The sequence below is a fragment of the Sarcophilus harrisii genome, chromosome 5, assembly GCF_902635505.1.
Source record: "Sarcophilus harrisii chromosome 5, mSarHar1.11, whole genome shotgun sequence".
Classification (NCBI taxonomy): Eukaryota; Metazoa; Chordata; class Mammalia; order Dasyuromorphia; family Dasyuridae; genus Sarcophilus; species Sarcophilus harrisii.
The window spans coordinates 61994153-62021548 of NC_045430.1; the positions used below are offsets into that span (position 1 = coordinate 61994153).

Here is a 27396-nt window from a genome sequence, read left to right on the forward strand (position 1 = left end):
TCTTACCCTTTGTATCAAAGTCAGTACTAAACCTTTACTTCAAGTAGGTGACCCAGTCTACATAGAAAGTTAAAATGAATGGTGGACTATGACAGCGAGGAAGTAAAAATACTGGGGATGGGCAGACTTCTGAAATAGTTCATTCTTTTTTTCCCCCCTCAATAGTATTTTATTTTTCCAAATACATGTAAAGATAGTTTTCAATATTAATTTCTGTAAAACTTGATAGTTCAAATTTTTCTCTCTCCTCTCGCCTCCCCACTCAAGAAAACAGGCAATCTGTTATAGGTTAAATTTATGCTATAATAGGTTCATTCTTACCAGAAGAGTGCCTCCTGTTATTCTAAAGACACAGTCTGTGAATTTAATTGAAGATGGGAGGGTACTAGTGTACTTGGCAAAAAAGTAAAACATAAAATTCTTCATTTTCTCTGAACTATAATAATTTCATAATAACCAGAAACACAGTTTTTAATAATAATGAAGTCTGCTATTTTGTTATAGATATAGATTTCCTGAGAAGAAATAGGGATCTCCCTTAAACCTAGTTCTTCCACCTTGAGACTTTAAATATGTTTTATATTGGTTGACTTGAGTCCAGAACTTATCCTTATTTAATCTGAAAATCCTCTCTCTTCCATTGCAGCTTTGCAGTGAATTAGAAAAAGGTGAGCGAGACAATGCAGAACTGCAGGAGTTTGCCAATGCCATCCTCCAACAAATAGCCGATCACTGCCCCGACATTCTGGAACAGGTGGTCAATGCACTAGAGGAGTCGTCCTGACGCCATCAAACGACCTCGTGGGAATGACCAACCCAACAGCCAACCCATTCAGTCCAGGGACCTAAGAAAGGAGCAGTAAGAACTATAGACATCCAGGAACCTTTGGTTTGTCTTGCACGTGTTAAAACGAATTAGCCAAACACCACAAACTACTTCCTATCTCTGTTCTTGCATCCAGAGTCCCACAACATTTTTGCATTCATCTTTTTGCTGTGGAGGTTGTCTTCTCATTATTTGAGGGGGATCCATGGTAAGTGGCTTTCTCTCCACAAAGACCACTTAATTGTCATCAATGAGTAACTATTGGAAACTAGTGATTCTGCTCCAGCACAGGGACAAGAAGTGGTTGCCTTTTCTCTTTTGTCCTTTTAACATAAAAACAAAACCTACGGTTGCTTTTTAGTTCAAAAAATGATCTGCAATAGGCCAGGAAAATCTAGAGTGTGTTCTGTGTTTGAAATGATTTCTCTAAAAAGGGTAGTCTCACAGAAAGAGAAGTAGAGAAAGGAAGAGAGAGACAAAGGAGCAAAATAAGAGAGAACTAACTCTTCCATTTAAATTATATTCGAGGGAGGAAGGTGCTCAATATTCATTCTTTCTATTACTTGCTTTTTCTCATTATTGATTTTGTCTTCTGGGAGGCTTCAGGCTGGGAAGTAGCTACTTCCTTATTGCCTCAGTAATGGCTTATTGAACACTAATTCAAAACACCCCATCAAATCTATCTTGTCTTTCCTTGGCCATCTCCTCTGAAAAGCTAATGTGAGGCTGCTATAGAAAGTTCAGTCACACTGGAGCCCTTTGCTACTACTGCGCTTAAGGCTTCAAAGAAAAGTTTTCTAGAAAATTTTAAAAAATGAATTAGGATCCAGAGGATTTCTCACATTCTCACACACAGTCAAGTTTGCCTCTGAAGAAGATAAACTGAATCCATAAAAGTCTGGCTCAGAACTTCTGAATCCACAGTCATTTTTCCAGGTCACTTCTTCTAGACTCTTATCTATTTTGAGCCAATAACACAATTGATCCAGCTTCTTTTTTTTTTCCAGGCTCTTTCAGTGCATTTTGTTTCTTTTGATTTATCATGTTCTTGGGAAGGTGAGCTCTGGCCTCCCAGAGCCAGGACCTCCTCATGTATGACTTAGTGCCTTCCTGTCTTTCAGATAGGCTCTCTTCATTCCTCTCTATCAAAATGCCATCCAGCCTCTCCCCAGTGAAAAATGGGTTGTAATTGCCATGTGACAAACCTGGTTGAGAGTGAGAGAATGAAGAAATATGTCCTTCTGTCCTTTGTGCCCCCACAATCTTTATAGAATGAGATTTTTTTAGTAAATCTTTTTTTTTTCAAAAGCCTGCTTTTCTAATTATAGCAAAATTGATGCATCTAGGGGTTTGATTCACTTACTGCTTGGTCAGTATTTTCATTGTTTTTAGTTGTCCTAAAAAGGTTATCCTATTTAGGAAGATAGTTTTGGATGCCCTTTTAACACATTCAAGCTGTTAGTAACCCTGGTTTTTACTGTCTATAAACTGTAAATCAGAAATTAGACTCCAAAATTACAAGAATTCTTAAGTCATAAAGGCTTTTTAAGGACTTTTCCAGAACACAAACAAGGACAGTGGTAAATGAACAGACACTGCCACTCAAATATGGACAATTCATGTCAGAACTGTCCCTTTTACCACTTCCTTTGCCAGACATCTACATGTTTTGGTAAAAGACACTGCCCTAAAACATTTAGGATGTGCATTTTCTCCCTCACCCTTAATTACCAAAGGAATTTAGTGCTATCTATAAAGTCATCATATCCATCAGTCTTAACATTTTCCCACTGCCATTCTCTGACTGACCCATTAGCTTACATTGTTGGTAATCCAAGAACCCTCATTCCCTGTTGTAAAACGATACCTTATCCGTGGGAGATACCAGAATTTTCTTTATCCGTGGTCTAAATAAATCCAGCTCATAAACTTCTTACTGATATGTTCCTTGATAGGAAGGCTAATTTGCTAAGAAGGGTGAGGAGATGAGACAGTGATTGGGGAGTAATGGCAGTCATTTGTGGCCAATTACCTGAGTCTTATTTGTTTATTGCCCTACCTATAAATCATCCAAAACTCCACAGCCTTTCTAGGTCTTGGAACAGTAGAGCCTTAATTGAATCTGTGGTGTATAGCTGAACTTCTGAAAAACTATCACGCCCTTGTCAGAGCAAGATGGAGACATCAGATCCACAACCCTTGCTTGGGGATCTGAGACCATTCTGCCTGTTTCTTTTGACCAAATTGACATGGAATGATCTTAAGCAGGCCCACCTGTAGTTCTTACCTATCTGGAGTATCAACTCATGCTCCCTTCCTTTTTACTCTCACTCTAGCCTTCCCCATGGATTTCCATTGTGAAATGGAATGGAACAGAGTTGTTCTGACTTGATCTCTCCTGAACCATTCATAAGCTTTTTGTTCCTACTTGGGTAGAGATCCTGTCTTATCAGATAGTCCTAGAAATTGCCTCGAAGACAAAGGCATCTTTGGCCAGGAGTTAACATTGATGGTCACTTATACTTTACCTTGCAGAAGGAAAAGTAATTAGGTCATTGGCATTTGTTATCTTCCTGGGCTTGGCACAGTCATTCAGTCAATACCTATTGCCTCATGGCTTATTGGTATAAGGCCTACATGGGCATCATCATGCAGACATCATCAAACAGTGACTGTTTTGATTTTGCCAGATCATTTAACCTCTGCTCAGTGTTTTTTGTCTTGATTATCCTTTCACATTTGACAAGGACTTTTGACAATAATCTTCCCAAATTCCTCCATTTCATTAATCAGTCTGTTTGCCCTTTCTCACTTGACATTCCCCCTCCCCACACACATACACACACACATACACATACACACACACACACACACACACACACACACACACACAAAATAGTACCTGAAACAGGAACAATGAAAGAAAGTGGTGGGCCGAATTAGTGTAACAACAGTCATCAACACTAAAGAAACAGAGAGTGTTTCTCTCTGTGTGTTATGTCTCTCTGTCTCTCTCTCTCTCCTCCCACCCCCATTTATCCCTCCAATCTTGAAGAATCTGGATTGAAGTTTGTATACTGATTTGATTAAAATGGATGTCATTCTAAGTTTGAATGTAATGAAACATATAAATGAAATTCTGTGAGTCCATTTCAGTCCCGACATTTAATCCACTTCTCATCACTTGGAGGAGTTTTGAGTGAATCTATCCCCTTTCCCTTTTTTAAGGAAACAATTTATCTGCAACAATGATATAGGATGTTAAAACCTGAGATCTTCCTCGTAGTTGATGGTACTGCTGGTAACATTTAAAGTAAAGTTGTCTAGGTTCTTGGAGAAAGTGAGCTGGAAGGGTAGGAGAAACCTAGTTGTGCCTGGCATTAAACTGTAAAAGGAGGGCTAGGTTTGATCATCCACCAATAGAAACTAAGAGTCTGTCATGTCTTTTGCCCAGATAAAAGCCCTGGGAAAGGGAGGAAGAAAATAAAAGGCGCCAAATGCTAAATTCCAGTGATTCTACTGGGCTAATTCCTCCCTCACTGATGTTCCAGGACTAGTATTTGGTGTTGCTGCTCAAAGGTTCTATATCAAAAAAAACAAAACAAACAAAAAAACAACCCACATAGCTTTTCTAGACTTAGTTTCATTCTGCCACCTGACCCCATTTCCCAAAAGCTGTTAGCTGCTTCATATGTTTTACTTTTCTGCTCTAGGAAATTTGGGAGTTTTCCAGAAGATTAAATGGTTCATCTTTCCACTTTGTGGTAAATTACCCCAAGACTAAAGCCTCAAGTCCAGGGTATATATTTGGGCAAATTTCAAGTTTCAGCAAGACCCTGTTTTCTCAGGAGTCACTTGTTTCCCCCAGCTATCAAAGCACAGAGGCTAGAGGAAGTTGGTGGAAAGAGAGAAAGCAGTGATTCAGCAGTACTATTCCCATAAAACCAGCAGGGACCTTCATAGAGATCATGTGGGGGCCATCCTCCGGATGAGATCCATCCCACTCATCCAGACAGTGGCGAGAAAACAATTCTGACTTAACCATTCAAAAGAAAGCTCTTTTTAAAAATCTGTGGGGTTTTTCATGTGAATTGAGGGGATATTTAAGCAGGAAACAAAAGTCCCCTTCACTACAGGGAAATCCTTCTGAACAAAATGGTTGCCTCTGCCAACTCTTTTTAAAGCAAAAACTGTTTCCAAACTTTTTAGTGTCAAAACTATAACCAGGAGGCCCCTGACTTTCCTGATGTGTTTGGCAAGTGCTGTGACCCTATCATTGATATTTCTTCTCCTGACTTTTTGGGGGGGATGAAGAGGTTTAGGATTTGATTTCTTGGGTTCTTTGTCCCCCATCCCTCCTCCTGTTTTGCTGTTTTGTTTCTCTGCTTGTCAATATTGTCTGTGTGGTCCAGAGAACTGGAGCAGTTATAAACCATGTGTGTCCGTTGTTGAGATGTTTGTTGTTTTTTTTTAATGAGAGAGAAAAAAAATAGTAGTAGAACTGAAAAATAAAGAACTGTGTTTTATAAAAAAAAATAATAATAATAAAATGCAAACCAATATTGTTTTAATAAAGGAATTCAAGCTAGGGGCAGCCAAACTCCTCCCCCTCCTCCCAGGCTTGCTGAGGAAAAATTATGGGCCTGCATCTGGACGTTTTACCTTTTTTTTTTTTTTTTTTTTTTTTTTAACAAGGCCTAGAAGAAAATGAAAACTTGATCTTTTGAGTAAAAGTTTCAGAGTCCATGCCCCCAGTGCCTAGCACCATGTAGCATCAGGGGCTGATCTCTTTGACACTTTGTCTAAGTTCATTAGCTATGGTGCTAGGGTGAGTGGTTGGCGGCCCCCTTTCTGGCAACAGCCACAGTACAGGCCACACAACCTCTTTCCTCCCCCCTTGGTGCTATTTCATCCAGTTAACCTCTCACTTTTCAGGCTAGCCTGAAGTCTACATGCCAGGTGAGACCAATTACACTCAGTTCTCAACTCCTTCAACTTTTAGTCCTCTAATTCTACTCTTGAACTTTTTAAACCTCTTAAGTTTTCTGGGCCAGAAAATCTCTAGCCAGTGAAGATGCTTTTATTAAAGGAGATAAATTAGACCAAAGCCAGAGGACTCATTCCTGGGCCTGAGCAAGGTTTTTGGACCCGGCCCCTCCCCCCCCATCCTGTACCATACCAGTATTTCATTCACCCTAATACAAGGATTGTGATCCTTTATGACCTGTCTGCCCCCTGCAAGAACAGCCCAGTAGAAAGTCAAACAAGTCAGCATGTCCAAGGTAGGAACATTAGGTACAGCCTGGGACTCTCTCCTCTGCTTGCTTCAGAAGAGAGGTGTTGCACTTTAGTGGAGGAGGAAAGGAGTCTCTAGGGTACCATCTCCCTTACAGCTTGAGTTCCTTTTTGGTAACAGAGGCAGCTGGAGATGCTGGTGTTACCGTACCTGCCCACTGCCTTCAAATGTATGTGTGTGTGTGTTATTGCTGGAGTTGTGTAACTGACAGGATAATGATAATGCAAAGAAATTGTGTTATATTCAACTTTGCCTTGATAATTATTATAAACACTTTGTTCGGTTTTCTTTTTTTATTCACAAACTTAATTCATCAGGAAGCTATAAAAGTTATTTAAAAATTCTACACTGTCTCCTTTTTGTCTTGCATATTATCAGGAGTTCTGAGCCAAAGGGCATTTATGCCTGCTTGTAATAAAGATCTTGCAAGGTCATGCTCAAGTGATAACATCAAAATGAATAAGTGTAATTGGAAGGTGGGAAGAGAAGTTGCACATTCAGTCAACTGGTATTGCCATTACTGACACAGTGATAAGGTCTCAGACCCAGCTCAAACCTTGAGCTCTCTGCAGGACAGTAGTCTTCAGTGGAAACACATCTAGATCTAGAAGAAACCAAGCAAAGCATAAAGGCATTGTTCTGCATTTTGGGGTCCCTTTGACTCTTCAGAAAACTTTAAAACAGTTATAATCAAAAGGTGAAGACAAATGTTTTCTGCTTGAACTGTTGGGAATCAGATACAACTGGAAACTCCATCAGGTAATAAGAAAAAAAGTAAAAATATAAAAGAATCTCTTTTGCATCACCATCAAAGCATAATGTTTTTACTCTGCTACACACTCAGCAGTATGAATTTCCATCTACATTCCTGTGTTATTACATTTTCCTGGGCCCTAAATCCTGGATTTATAATTTTAGTGAGACTCATTGGCATACTTTTCCCCTTTAGCCTCATGGATTATATTATTTTCAAATAGGTTCTTTCCTATATATGGTCCCAGTTAAAAGGTGAGAAGTATTCTGAGGTACTTTGGAATGTTTGCATGAAATCAGCCAATATGAAGAATAAGAACCATGAATAAAAATACATTAGGAGGGGAGGTTTTGATGATTGCTATGAACTTGAAAATGATTGGAATTTTCAATTTTCATGATTACCACTGGCTAGTCCTCAATGAAAACTGAGTTTGGAAATTTTTTTTTAAAGGATTAGATTTCTGCCAAAATATTTTAGTTTTTTTCTAGGAAAGAGGAATAGTATTGGGAAGGAGAGAAGAAGAAAAATACTTCCATCCCCTACTATGTTGGAGTTTTCTGCCTTTTCCCTTTGGAGGTTGTAGAGTCAAACTAATGTATTTTTTTTTTCCTAACGGAGAAGTTACTTATTTAATAATAATCCCTAATCTCCAATTCTTCCATACTTTCTCCAGCTAGATCCCTTGAGATTTCTGCGATGTATTTGTGGCTTTGTTATTGACTTGTTTAATCTTAATAAAAGTTCTGAATCTTGGTGTCTTACCTTACAGTAGGCGAAATGGGATAAGAATGCTGACCTATTTTGTGAATTTTTTGAGAAAACAAAATTAAATAACCAAGACAAAATTACTTTTAAAGCAGAGACATTAAGTTGGGAAAAGATGGAATTTGGGATTTCTTAGGGACATGCTTTTGTCTTCATACAGAATCACAGAATTCTAAAGGTAGAAAGGATCTCACTAGCTATGTAGTCCAACCCATACACAAAGGAATCCCCAGTATAACACATCTGAGCAGCCTCAAAGTGGAGAACTACAAGGAAGGAGAAACACACCAGTCACTAAACATTTATTAAATGTCTACTTTGTGCCAGCCAAAAGCAATCCAGTCCCTCTGCTGTGCTCACAGTCTAATGAGAAAGTCATGCAAATATGTAAAACAAACTATGGATAGACTAAATAGAAAATAATCAACAGGAGGAAGACACCAAAATTAAGAAAGACTGGGAAAGGAATGCTGTAAAAGGTGGGATTTTTGCCTTCATTTTTGGACAGTTCCAATTGTTAGGATGTTTTTACTGATAAAAAGGTCTAAATCCATGTGATATCTCTTTTATTATTTGAATACATTTATCATGTTCTCCTTCCCTCCCAGCCCCGCCAAACGTGTGTTTTATTTTTTCCAGGATTTGCAGGCCCAGTTCCACCAATCAGTATTTGTCATGAGACTCAATTACCTTCGCCATCTTTATTGTTCTTTTCTGAAAACAGAATGGCACTTAGCATGTTTGACATATATTGGATTGCTTGCTGCTTAGGAGAAAGGGAAGGGAAGAAGAAAAAAAAAAGGAACACAAAGTTTTGTGTGAATCAATGTTGAAAGATGTATATGCTTATATTTTGAAAATTAAAAGCTTTTTTTTTTTTAAAAAAAAGATAGAGAGTGCAGCTAGTTAGTGTAGTGGATAGAGTACCAGTCCTGAAGTCAGGAGGACCTAAGTTCAAATCTGGCCTCAGGCACTTAACACTTAACATTTCTTGGCTACCCCTTTAAGAAATAAACATGTGCTTTAAAAGAATGGTGCCTATGAAGACCGCGTATTTTAAAATCTGCTGGAGTCAGGAATTCAGGTTAGGGGAAAATCGTCAGTCTTTATTCTCAGTGAAGAAAGATTGGAGATGGAAAGGAATCGGCAATAGCAATGTGTGCAGCTGAGTCAAGAAGCTAGCTAGACCAGAAGCCACACGACCAGCAGCTAGGAGTATCAAACTCAGGCCCATTCTCCCCCAGCTTCTCTTCCTGTCTCTCCCTGCCTCCACCCCATCAAAATTGTCATTTCCTATACAACACATTAGGAGTGGGCAGGGACCATTCTTTATCCAATCATGTATATTAATAGGGTATAGTCCAATTACTATTTAGCCTCACGTACTTGGGACCTCAGTGCATCAACTCAAACCTCAGCCCATTACAGTGCCTAGAATAGAACAAAATGGCATCGTGAAGTCTGACAAGAGCAAAGAAGAGTGGAATTGTCACCCCTTTTTTTCTAAAAGGGTGCATGCCCCTCCTAATGCAGCCCAGTGTTAAATTTTTGGCTGCCAAATCAGACTGAAAATTCACTGAACTTGAAGTCCATTCATACCCTTCATTCTTTTCAGAACAATTGCTATTTGTTCTTACTCCCCTCACCTTCTATTTGGGAAATTGATTTTTTTGGTATTCAAGTGCAAGATTTGTCCCTATTGAATTTCATCTTAGATTTATTCCAAATAATAAATGCAATTTTTTAAAAGGTCCAAAGTACAAAAAAAAGAAAGAAAAAGAAAATGTAAGAATGACAAGAAGAAAGATAAAAAGAATCTGCTACCAAGCTATTAGGGGAAAAATAACTGAAAACTAATCACCAATTCATCAATCTAGGTACTCCCACTGCCTCTTGCTTTCCCCTACTCCAGAGGGTCCACGGACTGTTCGAGGTGGCCATGACTGGTGAAATCTTAGGCACATGACTTTTGAAGTTAACTACTTGTGATTTCCAAAAAGTTCCCTCCTCCAAGATTTGGAGACCTTTTTACTCTGGCCACTACTTCTCTAGTTTTGCCTGCTTGTGACAAGAAAGTGGAAAAGAGAAAAGATGAGAAGGAAATGGATTGCAGTCTGAGATCTATTAATGTATTAGAAGGAAAAAGGCAGTCAATAAGAGTGAAAGGTATAGACACTCAAATGCAAAACCTTTATAGAAACCACTCAGCTCTCCTGATGGATTCCAAATCTCTTAACTATTTTCCTGACTACCTCCAACACTGAAGAAAATTAATTATAGAAAGGATGGTGGAATCCGCAAGAATAGGGCTGGTAAAAGATAGCCAAAAGGACCATTTAAAAGAACCAATTAGAGTCTCCTGAAGCAGTGACCCAACTATTCACCTTTACTTTCTCAGGGAAAAGTTCTTAAACTGAGGCCCATAAACATGTGTGGTGAGTGTGTAAAACTATATTTCAATAAAATTGGTTTCTTTTGTGATGCATTTTATTTTAAGCATTTAACAAACATTCATGAGGCACCAGACCACCAAAGGGGTCCCTAACACACACACACACACACACACACACACACACACACACACACACACACACGTTAAAACCTCTGCTTTAAGAGAACTCATGTTTTATCTAACAATGGGAGTCTGAGAAACCAAAGCCAAGCACTGAACAAGAGAAAGCAGTAACAGTCTTTTAATGGAAAAGGATCAGTAGTAAGCACATTACACTAAGAAAAAGAAAGGAAAAGCAGCAGATTATTTGATTAGGACAAAAGATGAGTGGGGAAGAAAAGGCATTCAAAAATCCATCTAAGGAAACTGAGTCTAAATTCCCTAAAAAAGGGAAAGCAGTCCAAAAATTCTAGAACAAGCAAGAGCTCTGGCATCAGAGGACTTGGACTCAAATCTCATACCTGTACATCTCTGCACATCTGTGCACATCACATCTCACATCTGTGATTTTGGCAAGTCACTTAATCATGAGTCATAGTATCTCCATTTGTAAAAAGAAAGTTCTTTACTTGGTGACTTCTGAGATCTATCTAGGTCTATGGTCCAATGAAACAATGATGTCCAAAAACCTTAAAAATAATTGAAGAATTACCTGAAAATAGCAAACAACTGTATCTCCGGATTTTATCTTCTCTCTAACTGTTCACAGATGTCTTCATGCTATGGCCCTCCCTACAGGTTGGTGAGATCCTGTTCTAGACCATCATTCAGTAGGTATCCACACCCATATTGACTTCAGTCCCAACTCCACTCCTAAACTCTCCAGCTTCTCTTTAATATAATCTTCCCTCATGTGACCTATTTTAGGATAGGGACTTGGGGTGTACTGGAGCAAACTTAAACCAGCTCTTGAAAGTGGATGGTTAAATTTTCAGCATGTTCCTTTATATTTCAGAAATCAGCAAATGCTACAAATCTGGTCTTGATTTGTTTTGTTGATTGTCTAGACTTAAGAAAGTGATGGAGAAAAATATCTAGGGTTTTCTTGGCAAACTTACTGTAGTGATTTACCATTTCTTTCTCCAGCTATTTTTAGAGAAGAGAAAACTAAGGCAAATAGAGTTAATCCCAGGGTAATACTAAAATAATAACTTAAAACTCTTAAAATGGATTTGAACTCAGATCTTCCTGATTCTAGACCCAGAACTCTAACCATTGTGCCATCTAGCTGCCCTTGAAAATGTTAATAAAGCAAATTTAAGTATCATGAATACATTTTTGAAGAGTCAGATGTTAAACATTGAACAGCACACTACTGGTAGGGATTTTTTCCCCCCAGCTTTTATTTATATCCTCAGTGTTTGAACATTATAAACATTTAATAAATGCCTTATCTAAAGACAAATTAAGTTCTTAAGAAGAAAATCAAGTCTAACTAGAAACCATTTAATTTAGAACCTAATTTGAGATCTCCAGAATAGTATATTCTCTCAAAAAGAAAATAAAAATAATTGGAACATAAAAATGCACAGATAGAAGAAAAATAATGGGATAAAAAATTAGGAAACAAAGAGTTCTAGAAAAGCAAAAATATTGAATTTGAAGATCTGGTGCAAAGAAATAATCCTAAGATTAGAGGTCTTCAAGAAAAAAAGTATTTGAATATCCTATCACATGAAATCCATACATTTTTCATCATGAGCCTTTGGAATTGTTTTAGATCATTGTATTGCTGAGAAGGGCTAAGTCATTCACAATTCTTCCCATTGTACAAGATTGGTGTTACTTTGTACAATATTCTGCTTATGTTCACTTTACTCTGCATCAGTTCATGTACGCCTTTCCAAGTTTTTCTGAAATCATATTACTTTTCATTTCTTATAGTGTTATAGTAATCCATTATAATCAATCACATACCACAACGTGTTCAGCCATTCCCCAATTGATGAGCATTCATTTTATTTCCAAGTCTTAAGTACCACAAAAAAAGATTTGTCATAAATATTTTTGTACAAATAGATTCTTTTCTCTCTTTTAATCTCTTTGGAATACTGACCTAATAGTGGTATTGCTGGATCAAAGGATATACACAGTTTGGTTGCCATAGTTTCAAATTGCTCTCCAGAACAATCAGATCAGTTTACAACTTCACCAACAATGCATTTCCTCCAACATTTATAATTTCCCCTTTTTTTTTGTCATATTAGCCAATCTAATAGGTATGAGATGGTACCTCAAAGTTATTTTAATCTTTATTTCTCTAACAAATAGTGATTTAGACCAATTTTAAATATTGATAGCTTTGACTTGGGGGGGGGGGGTTGCTGAAAACTACTTGTTCATATTATCTGACCATTTATCAGTTAGAGAATGACTTCTATTATAAATCTGACTCAGTTCTCTATATATTTGAGAAATGAGGTCTTTCTCAGAAATATTTTCTGTAAAATTTTTTCCCTAGTTTTCTGTTTTCCTTTTAACCATTCATTGGTTTGTTTGTGAAAAAACTTTATGTGTAAATCATTTTGACCTTATCTTGGTATATGATGTAAATTAATGATATATACCTAGTTTCTGCCATACTGTTTCCCAGTTTTCCCTGCAGTTTTTGTCAAGTAATGAATCTTTATCTCCAAAGCTTAGATCTTTGGGTTTATGAAACATTAGATTAGTTGTTTACTACCTAGTCTGTAGGTACCTAGTCTATTCCACTGATACACCACTCTATTTCTTAGCTAGTCTTATTTTGATTAGCTAGATTATTTTGATAATTAGCACTTTAAAATAGTTTGAGATCTGGGTTGGCTAGACCATCTTCCTTTACATTTTTTTCATTGATTCCCTTGATATTCTAGACCTTTTGTCTTCCAGATGAATTTTTTTATTATTTTTTTTAGCTCTATAAAATAATTCTTTGATGGTTTGATTCATATGGCACTGAATAAGTAGATTAAGTTTGGGAGAATTGTCATTTTCATTACATTGACTCAGTCAACCCATGAGCAACTATTTCCCCAACTATTTAGATCTGACTTTATTTGTGTGAAATGTTTTGTAATTGTGTTTATTTAGTTCCTGAGTTTGTCTTAGCAGGTAGATTCCCAAGTATTTTATGTTGTCTACAGTTATTGTAAGTAAAATTTCTTTATTTCTTGCTGCTGTATATTACCATAAAGCTGCTGGTTTTATGGTAATATATAGAATGCTGATGATTTATATGGTTCTATTTTATATCCTGCAACTTTGCTAAAGTTGTTGATTTTAGTTTTTCAGTTGATTCTCTAGGATTATCTAAGTATATCATATCATCTGCAAACAGTGATAGTTTTGCAATCTAACACTTTCATTAGTCTTTCTCTTTTAACATCTGTCCAAATACATCAACAATTCTAAATTATTCCATAGATCAGTCAATCTAAAGGTACTTAGAGCTAACCTGGGCCATCAATGAGTTTAGGATAGAACTGAAGCTATAGAAGTATCATATAAGAATATAATACATCAGGCTCATTCCTCACCTACAGCTGGGTCTGGAAGGAAGAAGGATGTGATTAGCACAAAGATCTCTTGTTCCCAATGTTGTCCAGACTCCTTGATTTTTCTGGAACTCAGGTCATAAAAAGCTCTCATTGCTTTCATAGCTTTTCAGAGTTCTCATTGGGAATCAACAAACTCCAAAGTCCACATAAAATGATTCTTTTGCCATATTGTCCAGGAAAGACATTAATACATTCCTCAAGAGGCCCAATCTATTGAAGTACACAACCTTGCTTCTGGTCCTGACTTGAGAATGTCTTACCTTCAAATTGGTACTATAACAAGCAGGCTGACCTTCATTTTCCTGAAGTACCTTTTACTTTTATCCTGACTGCTTTGAAAGCTCTCAGGATTCCTGGGCTTAGCCTCCTTCAACACTTAGTATTCCTTGTGTGTTAAAATAGATCTTCTTGACTCTATTCAAAAAAAAAAAAAAAAAGAACTCCAGACATACTCTTAAGGAGAGAGTTGAGAGTGTATAAAAACAACACTGTCAAAAGTCTATTCCGTTTCCAGGTCAAGAAAAGTTGAATTTGGCCTTAGTATGGAATTCAGATGCTCAAGGTAGTTCCTGTTTGTTTTGCTTTAGGGTTTATGTTTTCAATGATTTGAAATCACTGTTGGAAAATAGTCTTGTAAGGAAAATCTGCTTTTAATCCTAACTTGGATTTGGAATAGTGGCAGATCCTGAATGTATGTCCCCCCCCCCTTTTTTTTTTCTTTTTTTTTTTTTTACTGTGTGTTCTCTTGCATGTCTATGAGGACTTCATGTAGACAAAATTTCCTACTTTGGGTATTTTTACTTCTTCCTTCACATAATATGGCAGTGTTATTAACATCAAAGGTTTGTGAATCTGGATATGTGATCAATAAAAAATGACACTTTCTTTAAACCTCTGGGGCATCCAGTATCTTCCCTCCCTCTAAAATTAATTGTGTGCTAGAAGTATCATAATTACAGCTAAATCTGCAGAAGATAGAATATCCAGGAGGGTAAATCCTTTATGAATTAACATGGAAGAACTCTAATTTTTATTGTGCTTAGTCAGTTTCTATTTCCTATCAGCAAACATTCGAAGGTGAAAATGGCACAAGCAAATTTTCAGCTTTGTACAAGGCTTAACTTAGAGACCCATTGCTATAGTGACTGTCCAAATAGCTGTCATACCTCGCATACTGCAGAAGTGGCAGACCCTGTGTCTTGGGCTAGGCTTAACCTAAGCCAGTCTGGTCATTCAGGCTGAGGGGTTGAAATACAGTGAGGCATTGGACCATAAAATGCAATAAAAACAACTTTTTTGAGAAGATATTAAAAGTTTCTAAAAAAGAATACACATTCCAATAAAACTACCACCACACACACTTCCACATTCACCGTAGCTGCTAGCTACATTAAGTCAAGAAACCATTCTCAGAAAAAAAAAAAAAAGAGAGAGAGAAATTCTTAGAGGAAGAACTCTAATAAATTTCTGACATCAATTCCTCCCCTTAGGGAGGACAGGCAGCAAAATGACCTCCATGCCTTCTTAAAGGACTAATCAAGGTTCCATGCTACTAAAACCATCTGGTGTATATGGGACTGTGTGACATCATGAGGGGGAAGGGAGAGAGAACAAAGGGGTGAGGACAAAAGGAAAAGAAAAAAGAATGAGGCTCTGGTTGTCTGTGGGAGATTGCCTGTGTGAGTGTTGTGGAATAGGTAGGGAGTTTGTATGCACACTCCCACCCTCACCACTGAACTCATACAACAGACCCCCTGCTCTTTCCCAAGGGATGGCTCCTTCTCCTCCCATTTCTGGCCCATATAAGATTTATGGATCCTTATCCCAACTCCCATTGTCACTGATGAGTTGGATTTTCAGAGTTAAACTACATTTCCCTTTCAGAGTTCTTAGATCTCCTCTTAGGAGTCAAGGGTTATTCTCTAATGTCATTAGGGTCTCACTAGTATGTCTCCCCCCTAACATCAGTTAAGTCAGTCAGCCTTAAGTGACATTTAGAAAGAGATTCTTATTACTACAGTAAGAACAGTTATTACAACGCATCTTCTCAAACATCTGTTAATAAATACATGTGGATGAAGTTCAAGGAAAAGTGAACTCAAGCTTAGAGAATATATGAGGCAAAGGGGAAACTCATAGCTTCTGCTTACTGGAAATTATTTTGTCCCTTTTGTGGAGTGCTCAAAATGTTCCCTTAAGCAGCATGAATCTGATCCAGTTTTTCCTTTTCACATTAGTGTATTAGTCTTCTTCTACTTCTTGAAACTCTTAAAACATAATTGATTGACTTCCACTATGCCTCCCTTTGACAAAGATTTCTGTTTTTCTTATTTCGATATATCAATAAACATTTTTAAGCACTTACTATGTGCCCTGCACTGTGCTAAGAGCTAGGTTACCAAAAAAAGGCAAAAGATACCCCCTAACCATAAAGAGATTACAATCTTAACTCCCTCGATACCTATTAAAAACATTAATATTCTTTCCCGCTCCCCATCCTTTCATTTAAAATTTAAATAGAAAAAGAAAAAAACATTGTCATACATAGCAGAACATGAGAAGATTCAAAATATGAAACAATAAATTTCCATTTCAAGAAAACCTATATAATAAATCACATCGTGCTCAGAGCTGTTCATCTCTTCTTTACTTCTTTCTAGGTTTTCTTTTGTTCTCTGCTGTGCATTTTTACTTTATTCTTTTGCTCCTCTCCCCAAGAAAGATACAGTTAAGCTCTGGGAGGTGTGTCTGTGTCTGTATGTGTGTGTATACACACACACACACACATATATATATATATATATACACACACACACACTACATTCATGTACATAGATATCTATAGTCATACACAATCAATTGTGTATACATTCATATATATCTACGTAAGGCCATACTACACTTGTTTGTCTATTGTCTGAAAGTACATAACACTTATCTTTTTTTTTAAATCCAAGTTTTCCCCTATTTTTCTAAATCCACCAACTCATCATTTCGAAGACATCAATGTTCTAAAAAGGAATCTTATTTTTTCCCTCCAATTAGAATGTTATCAATATGTTATTATATAACTCTTTCCATTTTTTCCTCTAAGTTTCGTTAGACTTTTGTGTTTGTATTTCAGAGGAATTCTTCCTGAGCACTAGTCTTTTCCTGAGAAATGTTTGAATACCTTTTATTCCATTAAAAGTCTAGTTTTCCCCTGCAGCTTTCTACCCAGTTTTGCCTATGGATGAGTTATTCTTGGTCATAAGTTTCTATCTTTTCCCTTTTGGAATACTGAATTCTAGAAGCTACCAAGCTGTATGTGATTATTTCCTCAAAAATTTTTATTGCATCTTTTATTTTTTGCTTTATTTCTTCTAGAAGTGGTATATTTAGGTATATTTAGGCTCTAGACTTACTCTCTCAACACACATGTATTGTAGCAGACTAGATTTTTAAGAGTTAAGACTATGTACTCACTCTTCCAGATCAAGATCTGCTACCTCTTTCTCTCAGATTTCTAAAAGTACCCTAAAGAGTAGGCTGTCTATCTCCGTTGTCATTATCTTGAGCCACCATTCTAGTATATTCTCTCCATTGTTCCCCATTTCCATTTAACTGATTACTATTAATTATTTTTTGTAAATAGATAATAACTGCAAAGATATTACAAGAGTAGAACACACATTCATTTATGCTTAAATTTAAAGCAGATCGTACATAGCATTAGTCCCACTAGCTTCACTTTTAGAATGTGTTATAAATGGGCTGGATCATCAGGTCATTCCTGAGGGCTTAGCTGCTGAACTCATTGACTATAAAACCCAATGTCGACTCCACATGGTTCCTTGCCATTCTAATCTTCAAAAAAAAAAAAATTCAGAAATCAATCCAGAGACTTCAAAATATGTGTGTGTGTATATGTGTATCAAATAATATTTATGTAGCATTTTAGGTTTACTAAAAGGTTTGCATATAGTATCTAAATTGATCCTCACAACAACCCTGTAAATTAATTGCTTATAGGTATTACCATCTCCGTTTGTAGATGAGGAAACTGAGACTTATATGATTTACATATATGTGTGTGTGAATTTCTCTCTCTACATATATATTTACATATCCATATTACATACATACATATGTTGTTACAAAAGCCTTAGTTTAGTTTTAATCTATTAAAGCATAATCATCGTCATCATAGGCATTTATATGGCACTTACTATGTGCCAGGGTAAGAACTTTACAAATGTCATCTCATTTAAAGCTTAAGAACCTTGAACTAAAGGGAAAGGACCTATTTGTACAAAGAAAAAAAATGTAGCAGCTCTTTTTGTGATGGCTAAGAATTGGAAATTAAAGAGATACTCATTAATTGTGGAATGGCTGACAAGTTGTGGAATATGATCATAATGAACTACTACTGTGCTTAAAGAAATGATGAGCTAGATGATTTCAGAAAAACCTGGAAAGACTGGTGCAAAGTTAAGTGAGTAGAACCAAGAGAACTGTCATATTGTAAAAAGATCAACTATGTATAATTTGGCTATTCTAAGCAATAACAATAATTCAAGATAATTCCAAAGGATTCATGATGATAAATACTATCCACCTCCCGAGAAAGAATTGATAAGAGTCTGAATGCAGATCCAAGCATACTTTTTTTTCACTTTCTTTTTTTTTTATCTGTTTTCTTTTACAACATAATTAATATAGAAATATGTTTCATATGCATAACCTACATCAAGCTGTTTACCAACAATTCAGGGAGAAAGAATTTGAAGTTCAAAAAATTTTTTAAATTGAATGTTTAAAAATTGTTTTTACATGGAATTGGGGAAAAAATAAAATATTATTCATAAAAATAAAAACTTTAAACTGTTTTTAAAAATTAAAACTACACTAACAAACACTTTTCAAATATACTGTATATGTATATATATGCAAACATACCCAGTCCTGATCTCTCTCCCAGACATCTCACATTTCTATCCAAATGCTTCATTGACATTTAAAACTAAACATCCAAAACAGAACTTTAAAATCTCCCCCCATTCCCCAAATTACCCTTGCTCCAAATTTACCCATTCTTATTAAATATAGTGTTCTAGGTTCAAGTCCTTAGACTCACTCTTGACTTTCTCAGAATTCTAATCCTTTGTATTCAACAAGTCGTCAAGTTTGGTTAATTTTGCTGCCACAACAGACCTCTTTGTAGTGACCAGAAACTGGAAACCAAGTGGATGCCCATCAGTTGGAGAATGGCTGAATAAATTGTGGTACATGAATAATATGGAATATTATTGTTCGGTAAGAAATGACCAACAGGATGATTTCAGAAAGGCCTGGAGAGACTTACACGAACTGATGCTGAGTGAAACGAGCAGGGCCTGGAGATCATTATATACTTCAACAACAATACTATATGATGATCAATTCTGACGGACCTGGCCATCCTCAGCAATGGGATGAACCAAATCAGTTCCAATGGAGCAGTAATGAACTGAACCAGCTACGCCCAGAGAAAGAACTCTGGGAGATGACTAAAAACCATTACATTGAATTCCCAATCCCTATATTTTTGCCTGCCTGCATTTTGGATTTCCTTCACAAGCTAATTGTACAATATTTCAGAGTCTGATTCTTTTTGTACAGCAAAGTAACGGTATGGTCATGTATACTTATGGTGTATCTAATTTATATTTTAATATCTACTGGTCATCCTGCCATCTAGGGGAGAGGGTGGGGGGAAGGAGGGGAAAAAATTGGAACAAAAGGTTTGGCAATTGTCAATGCTGTAAAATTACCCATACATATAACTTGTAAATAAAAAACTATTATTAAAAAAAAAAAGTTTAGTCTTCACCAGCATTAACAGACACTTGACCTCCCAGATATGTGTCTTGCAACACTCCCAAATGAGATCAGAACTGGATCAAAATGCAACTGGAAAATATTTAACTAAATAAATTATCATACAGCAAAAAAAAAAAAAGTGCTGCCACAATATTTCACATCTCTTCTATTATCCCCATTCATATGATTGAAGACTTCATTTTCATGTGTTCAAATCTACCCTCAGATACTTACTTAGCTATGTGACCCAGAGAAAGCCACTTCACCGTTTGCCTCATTTTCTCATCTGTAAAATGAACTAGAGAAGGAAATGGCAAACCACTCCAGCATCTATGCCAAGAAAACCCCACATGGGATCCTGAACAGGCAGAGATGACTCTCAACACTTCAACTCCTCCTCCCCCCTCACCTACAGGCTCCTAATTTTGGTCTCTCTACTTCTAATCTCTCTTCTTCGAACAACCTTCTATGTATATTTGCCAAAATAAACACAGTCTGGCCATGTTATTTCACTGCTCAAAACCTCCATCCTCTTTCCTCAAATATGAAATATGAAACTCTTTAAAGAGGCATTAAAAGCCCTCCAAAATCCAACCCCCACCGACCTTTCTCATGTTCTCTGTTCTAACCAAACTGACCTGCTAGCTCTTTCCTGAACTTAGCATTCCATTTTCTACCTGTCTTCCACCTGCAAAGGACTCCCTCTTTCCCTCTGACTCTCAGGATCTGCATTTTCCTTCAAAGTTTCAGAGTCACTTTCCCTGAGAAACCCTCCCTGATTCTTCCCTACCTCATACCTGGCTTGTTATTTATTGCTTTCCCCACATACTACCCTGTAATAGCAGTTGTGCTCACCTAGTCGACTATGAGCTTCTAAAAGGCAGGAACGGTTTCTTTTTTTCTTTGCACACCTATCTTAGTGTCATGCTTCTGATAAATGCTTGACAACTGTCTGTTTGAATTGAAGCAAATCTTAGGAACAGATTTAAAATTAGAAGGAATCATCAATACCACCTAAGCTAACTACTTTTAGAGGTAAGGAAATTGAGAAACTTCCCTAATCCCCTGATTAGTAAATGTTTGAGCCGAGATTTGAACCCAAACCTGCAATGCCAAATCTAACTTTTCCCCAGCACCAAGCAATTTTTTTCAATAATAAATTGGGTCAATTAGGGACAGAATCCATGATCTTGGTATTATTATCATCATGCTCCAATCATCTAAGTTAACTGGCTTTAATTTAACCGTGAGCACAAACTCTGTCCCCATTTCCTTCTTTCCTTTAGATTTAATACTGTTTCCCCAACCCACAAATGAAAAAGTGGAGACCTGGAACACTAAGACTAACTGACATTAGAAGTGAAGAAGAGAATATACTGCTAACATCTCTTTCCTTCCCCTCTTTCCTACCAGGCTCTTTCCTTTCACTGGCCCAATCACTGACATTTGTTGCTGTTCAGTCATTTGAATTAGGTCCAACTTATTAGCTGTCCAAGGGGCAGCTAATAAGTATTTGCAGCCAGATTTGAACTCAGGAAGATGAATCTTTCTGACTAAAGGCCCAGCACTCTGCATACTATGGCACCACTTAACTGCCCAATCATTGACATAGATATGGATAAAATAAGATACAAATAAATTGCTATGTCAAGACTTTACTCTCCAAAAAGCAAGATTCCCTTTATCTTGGGCCTGTTGCCACCTTTTCTCAAAGGTTCCATCTGCTGACAATCATATTGTTCTATCCTAAAGTGAAAAGTCAAGATGCCAGCCTCCCCACCTCTTCATTTGGGTTTGTATAAGACAATTTGAGACTCTCAAATGAGAACCTTGTTTGCACTAGCCATTAGTCACTATAACAAAAATCAGTGGCAGAAGTTTGGATTCTTTGCCCAGAACATCATGTTACAGAGTTTAGTCTAAAGTCTAAAAATGAACATTGGTTTAAACATCTCCTTGCTCTCCTGCAAAGACACAGATTTCCAGAGAACCAGCTGAGGCATCCCCGTTCACCATCCAGAATCAATGCGCTCCTCTTCTTCCTGTCCTTATCAATGGCTGATACTTTCCTTTTTCTGCATTGCTAGCCTCCTTATGATAATCAGATTTCCTCACTCTTTCTCACTAAGCAATGTGTTTGGATGGGAAAGTAGCAATTCTACTTATCTATATCAGGAAGACAGAACGGTATTCCCAGCAGAGATCTCCATCCCTCCTTCAAAAGTCCTCCCTACCAAGAATGCAGTCTACTTGACCTTTTTTGACCCTTTGGTCTGGTCATTGGCAGAATTGTAGTCCACCTACTTCTTCCTTCATGTCACTCTCCAGATCAGGAACTTATGATAATTTCCAAGAGTGAATGCAAAAACTCCTTGGATGAGCATTTTAGGTCCTCCGTAATCTCCCCAGCCTAACTTTTCAACCTTCTCTCCCAGGAGTTGCATGTAACTGCTCTATCAGGCTTATTGTCTAAGTACCTTCTCACCACATCTCATTCTCCTCATTGATTTCCCCTCCCCTCCTTAAAAGCTTCCTTGAACCTCCTTACCTATTCTAATCCTATTTATTTAACCTCCAATACCCAGGCTCTGACCATGCCATGGCAGCCATTCCACTAATCCCACTCCACTGGGCAAAAGGGAAGGAGGATGCTGGGGATTCTGCTGAATGGGTCTGCCCTAGTCGCCTTCATCTCCCTTTCACTGGCGTGGTCTTGGACCTGCTCCTTCCTATATATAGGCCTTCTCGTGCTCTCTGAGCTTTCATTTCTTTCTTGTGGTTCTTAACCAGCTTTCCTTCACTTGCAGGTCAAGCCGTCACCCTCCTGACGGCATTGGTCCTTTTTTGAGAATGAAGGACAACGGTAACCTAGGGTTCTTGACCTACTAGGGGCAACTGGACACTGACCTTTATAAGAAAGTAGAGCCTGAGTCCCTTACTTATTATCTGAAGATTTGGCCCAGAACCTTAGAAAATAACCTTGCTACAGAAGGGCTTTGAGAACTTATTGGGACTTCCTCTATGTCCTAACATTATGTGGATTCAAATACACAGAGGTTTTGGCAAAACAAGAGGGTCTCCGTGTTTAAGAAGGAACTGGGTAAACAACTCTGACATTTTTGTTTCCCTCTGAGGCTTGCAAAGAAGGTGTTAAGAGCACAAGGTTTGAATCATAAACCTTATTAAAAGGCAAACAACTCAGCACTACAGATCCTGCCAACTTCGACTAAGACTTTAGGGTCATGCTGCACTGAGCTAATCAAGAAAGAATCAAGAAAAGACAGATGGAATGAGAATGATTCAAGGCATGCTCGAACTGACTGGAGTTCTCATTCATCCCTGTTTCTGTGAGTAAGGACAGAGAGCCAGGTAAGAATTTAGGGATTTTTATCAGGACATTTGGGCATACTGCTTCATGTGGGATGGAAGTCATTCCAAGTCTCTCTCTTGCCCATGTCCCTAGTTTATTTCCTCTAAAGATAGTGATTCATGGCATCATGGGGTCAAGTAATTTTTTAAATTTTAACCCACCCAGACTCAAGATATATTAAACACTTCCCTGAAGAGCAACTAAATTGTGGAATGAGTATCTATCTGAACTATCACTAATATGCCTTGGCCAATCAACCAAGGACTGAACTATATGCTTAACAAACACCACTGACACTATAAAGTTATAAAAAGAAAAAAAGACCCCAATATTTAAAAAGGTATATATGTATATGCACCTATGTATGTGTGAGTATGTATTTTCATAGCAACACTTTCTGTTGCAGTTAAAAATTAATAATAATTTTCCTATTGTTTAGGAATGGGGAATGTTTAAAGAATTGTGGTATATGAAACTAATGGACTATTTAATGCTTAGTAAGGAAAGATGAGTACAAAGAATTTAGAAAACCTTAGAAAGACATGTATGAACTGATGAAAAGTGAGTAATGTAAAAGACACCTCTAAAAGATATATTCCATCTCTACTTGATAAATCTTGACTTCAAATGTCTTAATAACAAAGCATACTTCCCTTCTATCCACCCTCTCCTTTCTTTTTCCCCTTTCTCCTTCCATTTCCCCATAGATAAGATAAAAATTTTATACCCAAGTGAGTATATGTTATTTCTTCTTTAAGCTAAATCTGATGAGATTAAGGTTCCAACAATACTCATCATCCTTCCTTCTTTCCCTCTCCTGTAATAGTACCTATCTTTAGTGCCTCATCATGTGGTATAAAATTATACTAAAAATACTCCATTATACCTCCCCTTTCCTCCTCTCCCAGTACAATCTTTTTTCCATCCCTTAATTTTTTTCATATTATCATATCAAAGTCACTTTAAACCTACACACTCTGTCTATAAATACCCCTTCTAACTTCCTTAACAAAGATATAGTTCTCAAGAGTTAAAAATATTTTCCCATGTAGGATTGTAGAAAAGTAACCTTTAAATAACATGGTTTTTTTCCTTTTTTTTTTTTTTAACCTTTTTATGCTTCCCTTGAGTCTTGTATTTGGATATCAAATTTTATGTTTGGTTTTTTCATCAGAAATGATTGAAAGTCCTCTATTTCATTGAATATTCACATTTTTCCCTGAAAGATTATGCTCAATTTTGTTGGGTGTTTGATTCTTGGTTGCAAACTAAGCTCCTTTGCTTTGTGAAACATCATCTTAGAAACCCTCCAATCCTTTAATATAGAGGTTGCTAAATCCTGGGTAATCTTAACTATGATTCCTCAATATTTGAATTATTTCTTTCTGCCTGCCTGCAGTATTTTTCTCCTTGACCTCATAATTCTGGACTTTCACTACAATATTCCTTGGACTTTTCATTTGGGAATCTCATACAGGAGATGATCAGTGAATTCTTTCAAGTTCTATTTTATCTTCTGGATCTAGAAAATCAGGACAACTTTCCTTGATAATTTCTTGAAAAATGCTGTCCCACGTTAAAACATTAATGGTGGAATTGTGAACTCTTCTAACCATCTGGAGAATAATTTGGAACTATTCCCAAAGGGCTAGCAAACTGTGCATACCCTTTGATCCAACAGTATCTCTACTGGGTCTGCATCTCAAAAAGATCATAAAAAAGGGAAAAGAACCCACATATGCAAAAATGTTCGTAACAGTTCTTTTTTGTAGTGGCAAGGAACTGGAAACTGAATGAATGTCCATCAGTTGGGGAATGACTGAATAAGTTATGGTATAGGAATGTAATGAAATATTATTGTTCTACAAGAAATGACAAGCAGGATGATTTCAAAAAGACCTGAAGAGACTTACATGAACTAATGCTAAGTGAAGTGAATAGAACCAGGAGATCATTGTACACAGCAACAAGATTGTGTGATATTCAGCTATGATGGACGTGGCTCTTTTTCAACAATGAAGTGATTCAGGACAATTCCAATAGACTTGTGATGGAGAGAGCCCCCTGCATCCAGAGAGAAGACCATGGGGACTGAATGTGGATTACAACATAGTATTTTCACCTTTTTTGTTGTGGTTTGCTTCTTTTTTCTTTCTCATTTTTCCCTCTTTTTGGTCTGATTTTTCTTCTGCAGCATAATAAAAAATAAAAAATGGAAATATGTTTAGAAGAGTTGCATATGTTTAACCTACATTGGATTACTTGCTATTTAGGGGAGGAGAGCAGGGGAAGGGAGGGAAAAAATTTTGGAACACAAGGTTTGGCAAGAGTGAGTGTTGAAAACTATCTTTGCATGTATTTTGAAAATAAAAAGCTATTATTAATTTTTTTTAAAAAAAAGATTCTATCTGGCTTCTTTTCCTTTTTTCCCCCATTTTTCTTTTCTTTCTTGCTTATTTGCTTTTGCTTTCTTTCTTTCTTTCTTTCTTTCTTTTATCATGACTTTCAATAGTCAAATAATTCTTAAATTATCTCTCCTAGAAGTACTTTCCAAGTCAGTTATTTTTCCAATGAGGTAGTTTACATTTTCTTCTATTTTTTCATCCTTTTTATCTTATTTGCTGTAATGGGTCAGAACTCTGGAGAAATAAACTTAGGCAAGTATTCTTATAACAAGGTGTTAACTCAGTGGAGTCACAGATGGACTGAATGTCTCTGTCCAGTCCTTGTTGGTTTTTATATACTCTATTATAATTACATCATCGTAGGTGTGAATCTTGTACAATAGGTGTCAGTCTTATAGAACTACATTAAGTACTAAGTACATGTATTGAATGAGAGAATTATTAATCACCATGCTAAACTAGATAATTATTGTCTTATCAATTCCAATGAGTTTTATTGTGAAGATGAGAAAACTGAAATAGAAGACTGTTGTTGTGAAGACTAAATGAAATAATATATGCAAAAAACTGCAAATCTCAAAGCACTGAATAAATGCAATGATGATGATGATGATGATAATGATTCCAATTTCAGATCTATATTACCAGGGAACTGGTGTCACCTGATATCAGTATCTTTCTACAGGGGAGACAATATCTTTTTAATCTAAAAAGTTGATCTTGTTTATCATAAAAAGCTACAGATTTATTTTCTTTAATTTTTTTATTATAGCTTTTTATTTACAAAACATATGCATGGGTAATTTTTCAGCATTGACCCTTGAAAAACCTTCTATTCCAAATTTTTCCCTTCTTCTCCACACCCTCTCTCCTAGAAGGCAGGTAGACCAATACATGTTAAACATGTTAACGTATATTTTAAATACAATATATGTATACATCTTTATACAATTAACTTGCTACACAAGAAAAGTTGGATTTAAAAATAAGGTAAAAATAACCTAAGAAGGAAAACAAAAATGCAAGTGGACAATAACAGAAGGAGTGGAAATGCTATATTGTGGTCCACAATCATCTTCTAGAGTTCTTTTGCTGGATGTAGCTGGTTCAGTTCATTACTGCTCCATTGGAACTGATTTGGTTCATTTCATTGCTGAGGATGGCCACATCCATCAGAATTGATCATCACATTGTATTGTTGTTGAAGTAAATAATGATCTTCTGGTCCTGCTCATTTCACTCAGCATCAGTTCATGTAAGTCTCTCCAGGACTTTCTGAAATCATCCTGTTGGTCATTTCTTACAGAACAATAATATTTCATAATATTCATATATTACAATTTATTCAGCCATTCTCCAATTGAGAGGCATCCACTCAGTTTCCAGTTTCTGGCCACTACAAAGAGGGCCTTGCACATACAGATCCCTTTCCCTTCTTTAAGATCTCTTTGGGATAGAAGCCCAGTAGTAACAATGAAAAGCTACAGATTTAAAACAGGCTAATAAACAAACAAAAATTCAGAATAATGAGCTAAATTGGATGATTCTGCTGAATTCTCAAAAAGAACTAGTGATGAGTTCCTAGGGCAAAAGAGGCATTTACCAGAAATCCTGACCTCCTTAAGAGATTCCCAGAGTGAAAGGGAAAGGTATCAACAACTTATAAAATGACTTACCCATATATGTATTTACAAATGGCCCTGCATATAAGAATTTGATATGCATGATTATATATCCCTGGAAATCATGGCTTCCATTAAATCTATTGACTTCTGCAGTGCCATTTGTGAGCATGTCAGCATATCAAAAGAATATCGTGTACTCTAAAGTCATATTGTAAAGGAAAGAACCAAGGGACAACACTCCACAGAATTTCATTCACAAAATTGGAAAATCTTGCACTTGAGTGAAATAATCACTTCCTGGGGTTAGATAAGGAACAGAAATATAATGCCTTCATTCCTGAAACTAGGAAATTCTCTATAGACAAAGGGATAAAAGCCTCATTTTGCCCCTTTGACCTTATCACCTGCACTCTGACCATTTACTAATCCTATTCCACTGGAAAGCTTTCCAAGATTCCAAACCTGTCAAGCCATTTTATAGCCACTGCTCTTATTTTTTTTCCCCTCTCCCTCCTTTCCC

At 36.7% G+C, this 27396-nt stretch overlaps 1 protein-coding gene across 8 annotated transcripts in view; it reads left to right on the plus strand.

Moving 5' to 3' along the window:
• Positions 1 to 6468, plus strand: part of ERC1 (ELKS/RAB6-interacting/CAST family member 1) — a 339530-nt gene extending 333062 nt beyond the window's left edge. For all 8 annotated transcript variants that reach the window (XM_031939566.1, XM_031939573.1, XM_031939569.1 and 5 more), the window contains one exon: positions 647 to 6468. In XM_031939566.1, coding sequence (XP_031795426.1) covers positions 647 to 784 — 138 coding nt within the window. In that variant the 3' untranslated portion in view covers positions 785 to 6468. The remainder of the gene's footprint in view (positions 1 to 646) is intronic.
• Positions 6469 to 27396: the final 20928 nt, after the last annotated feature.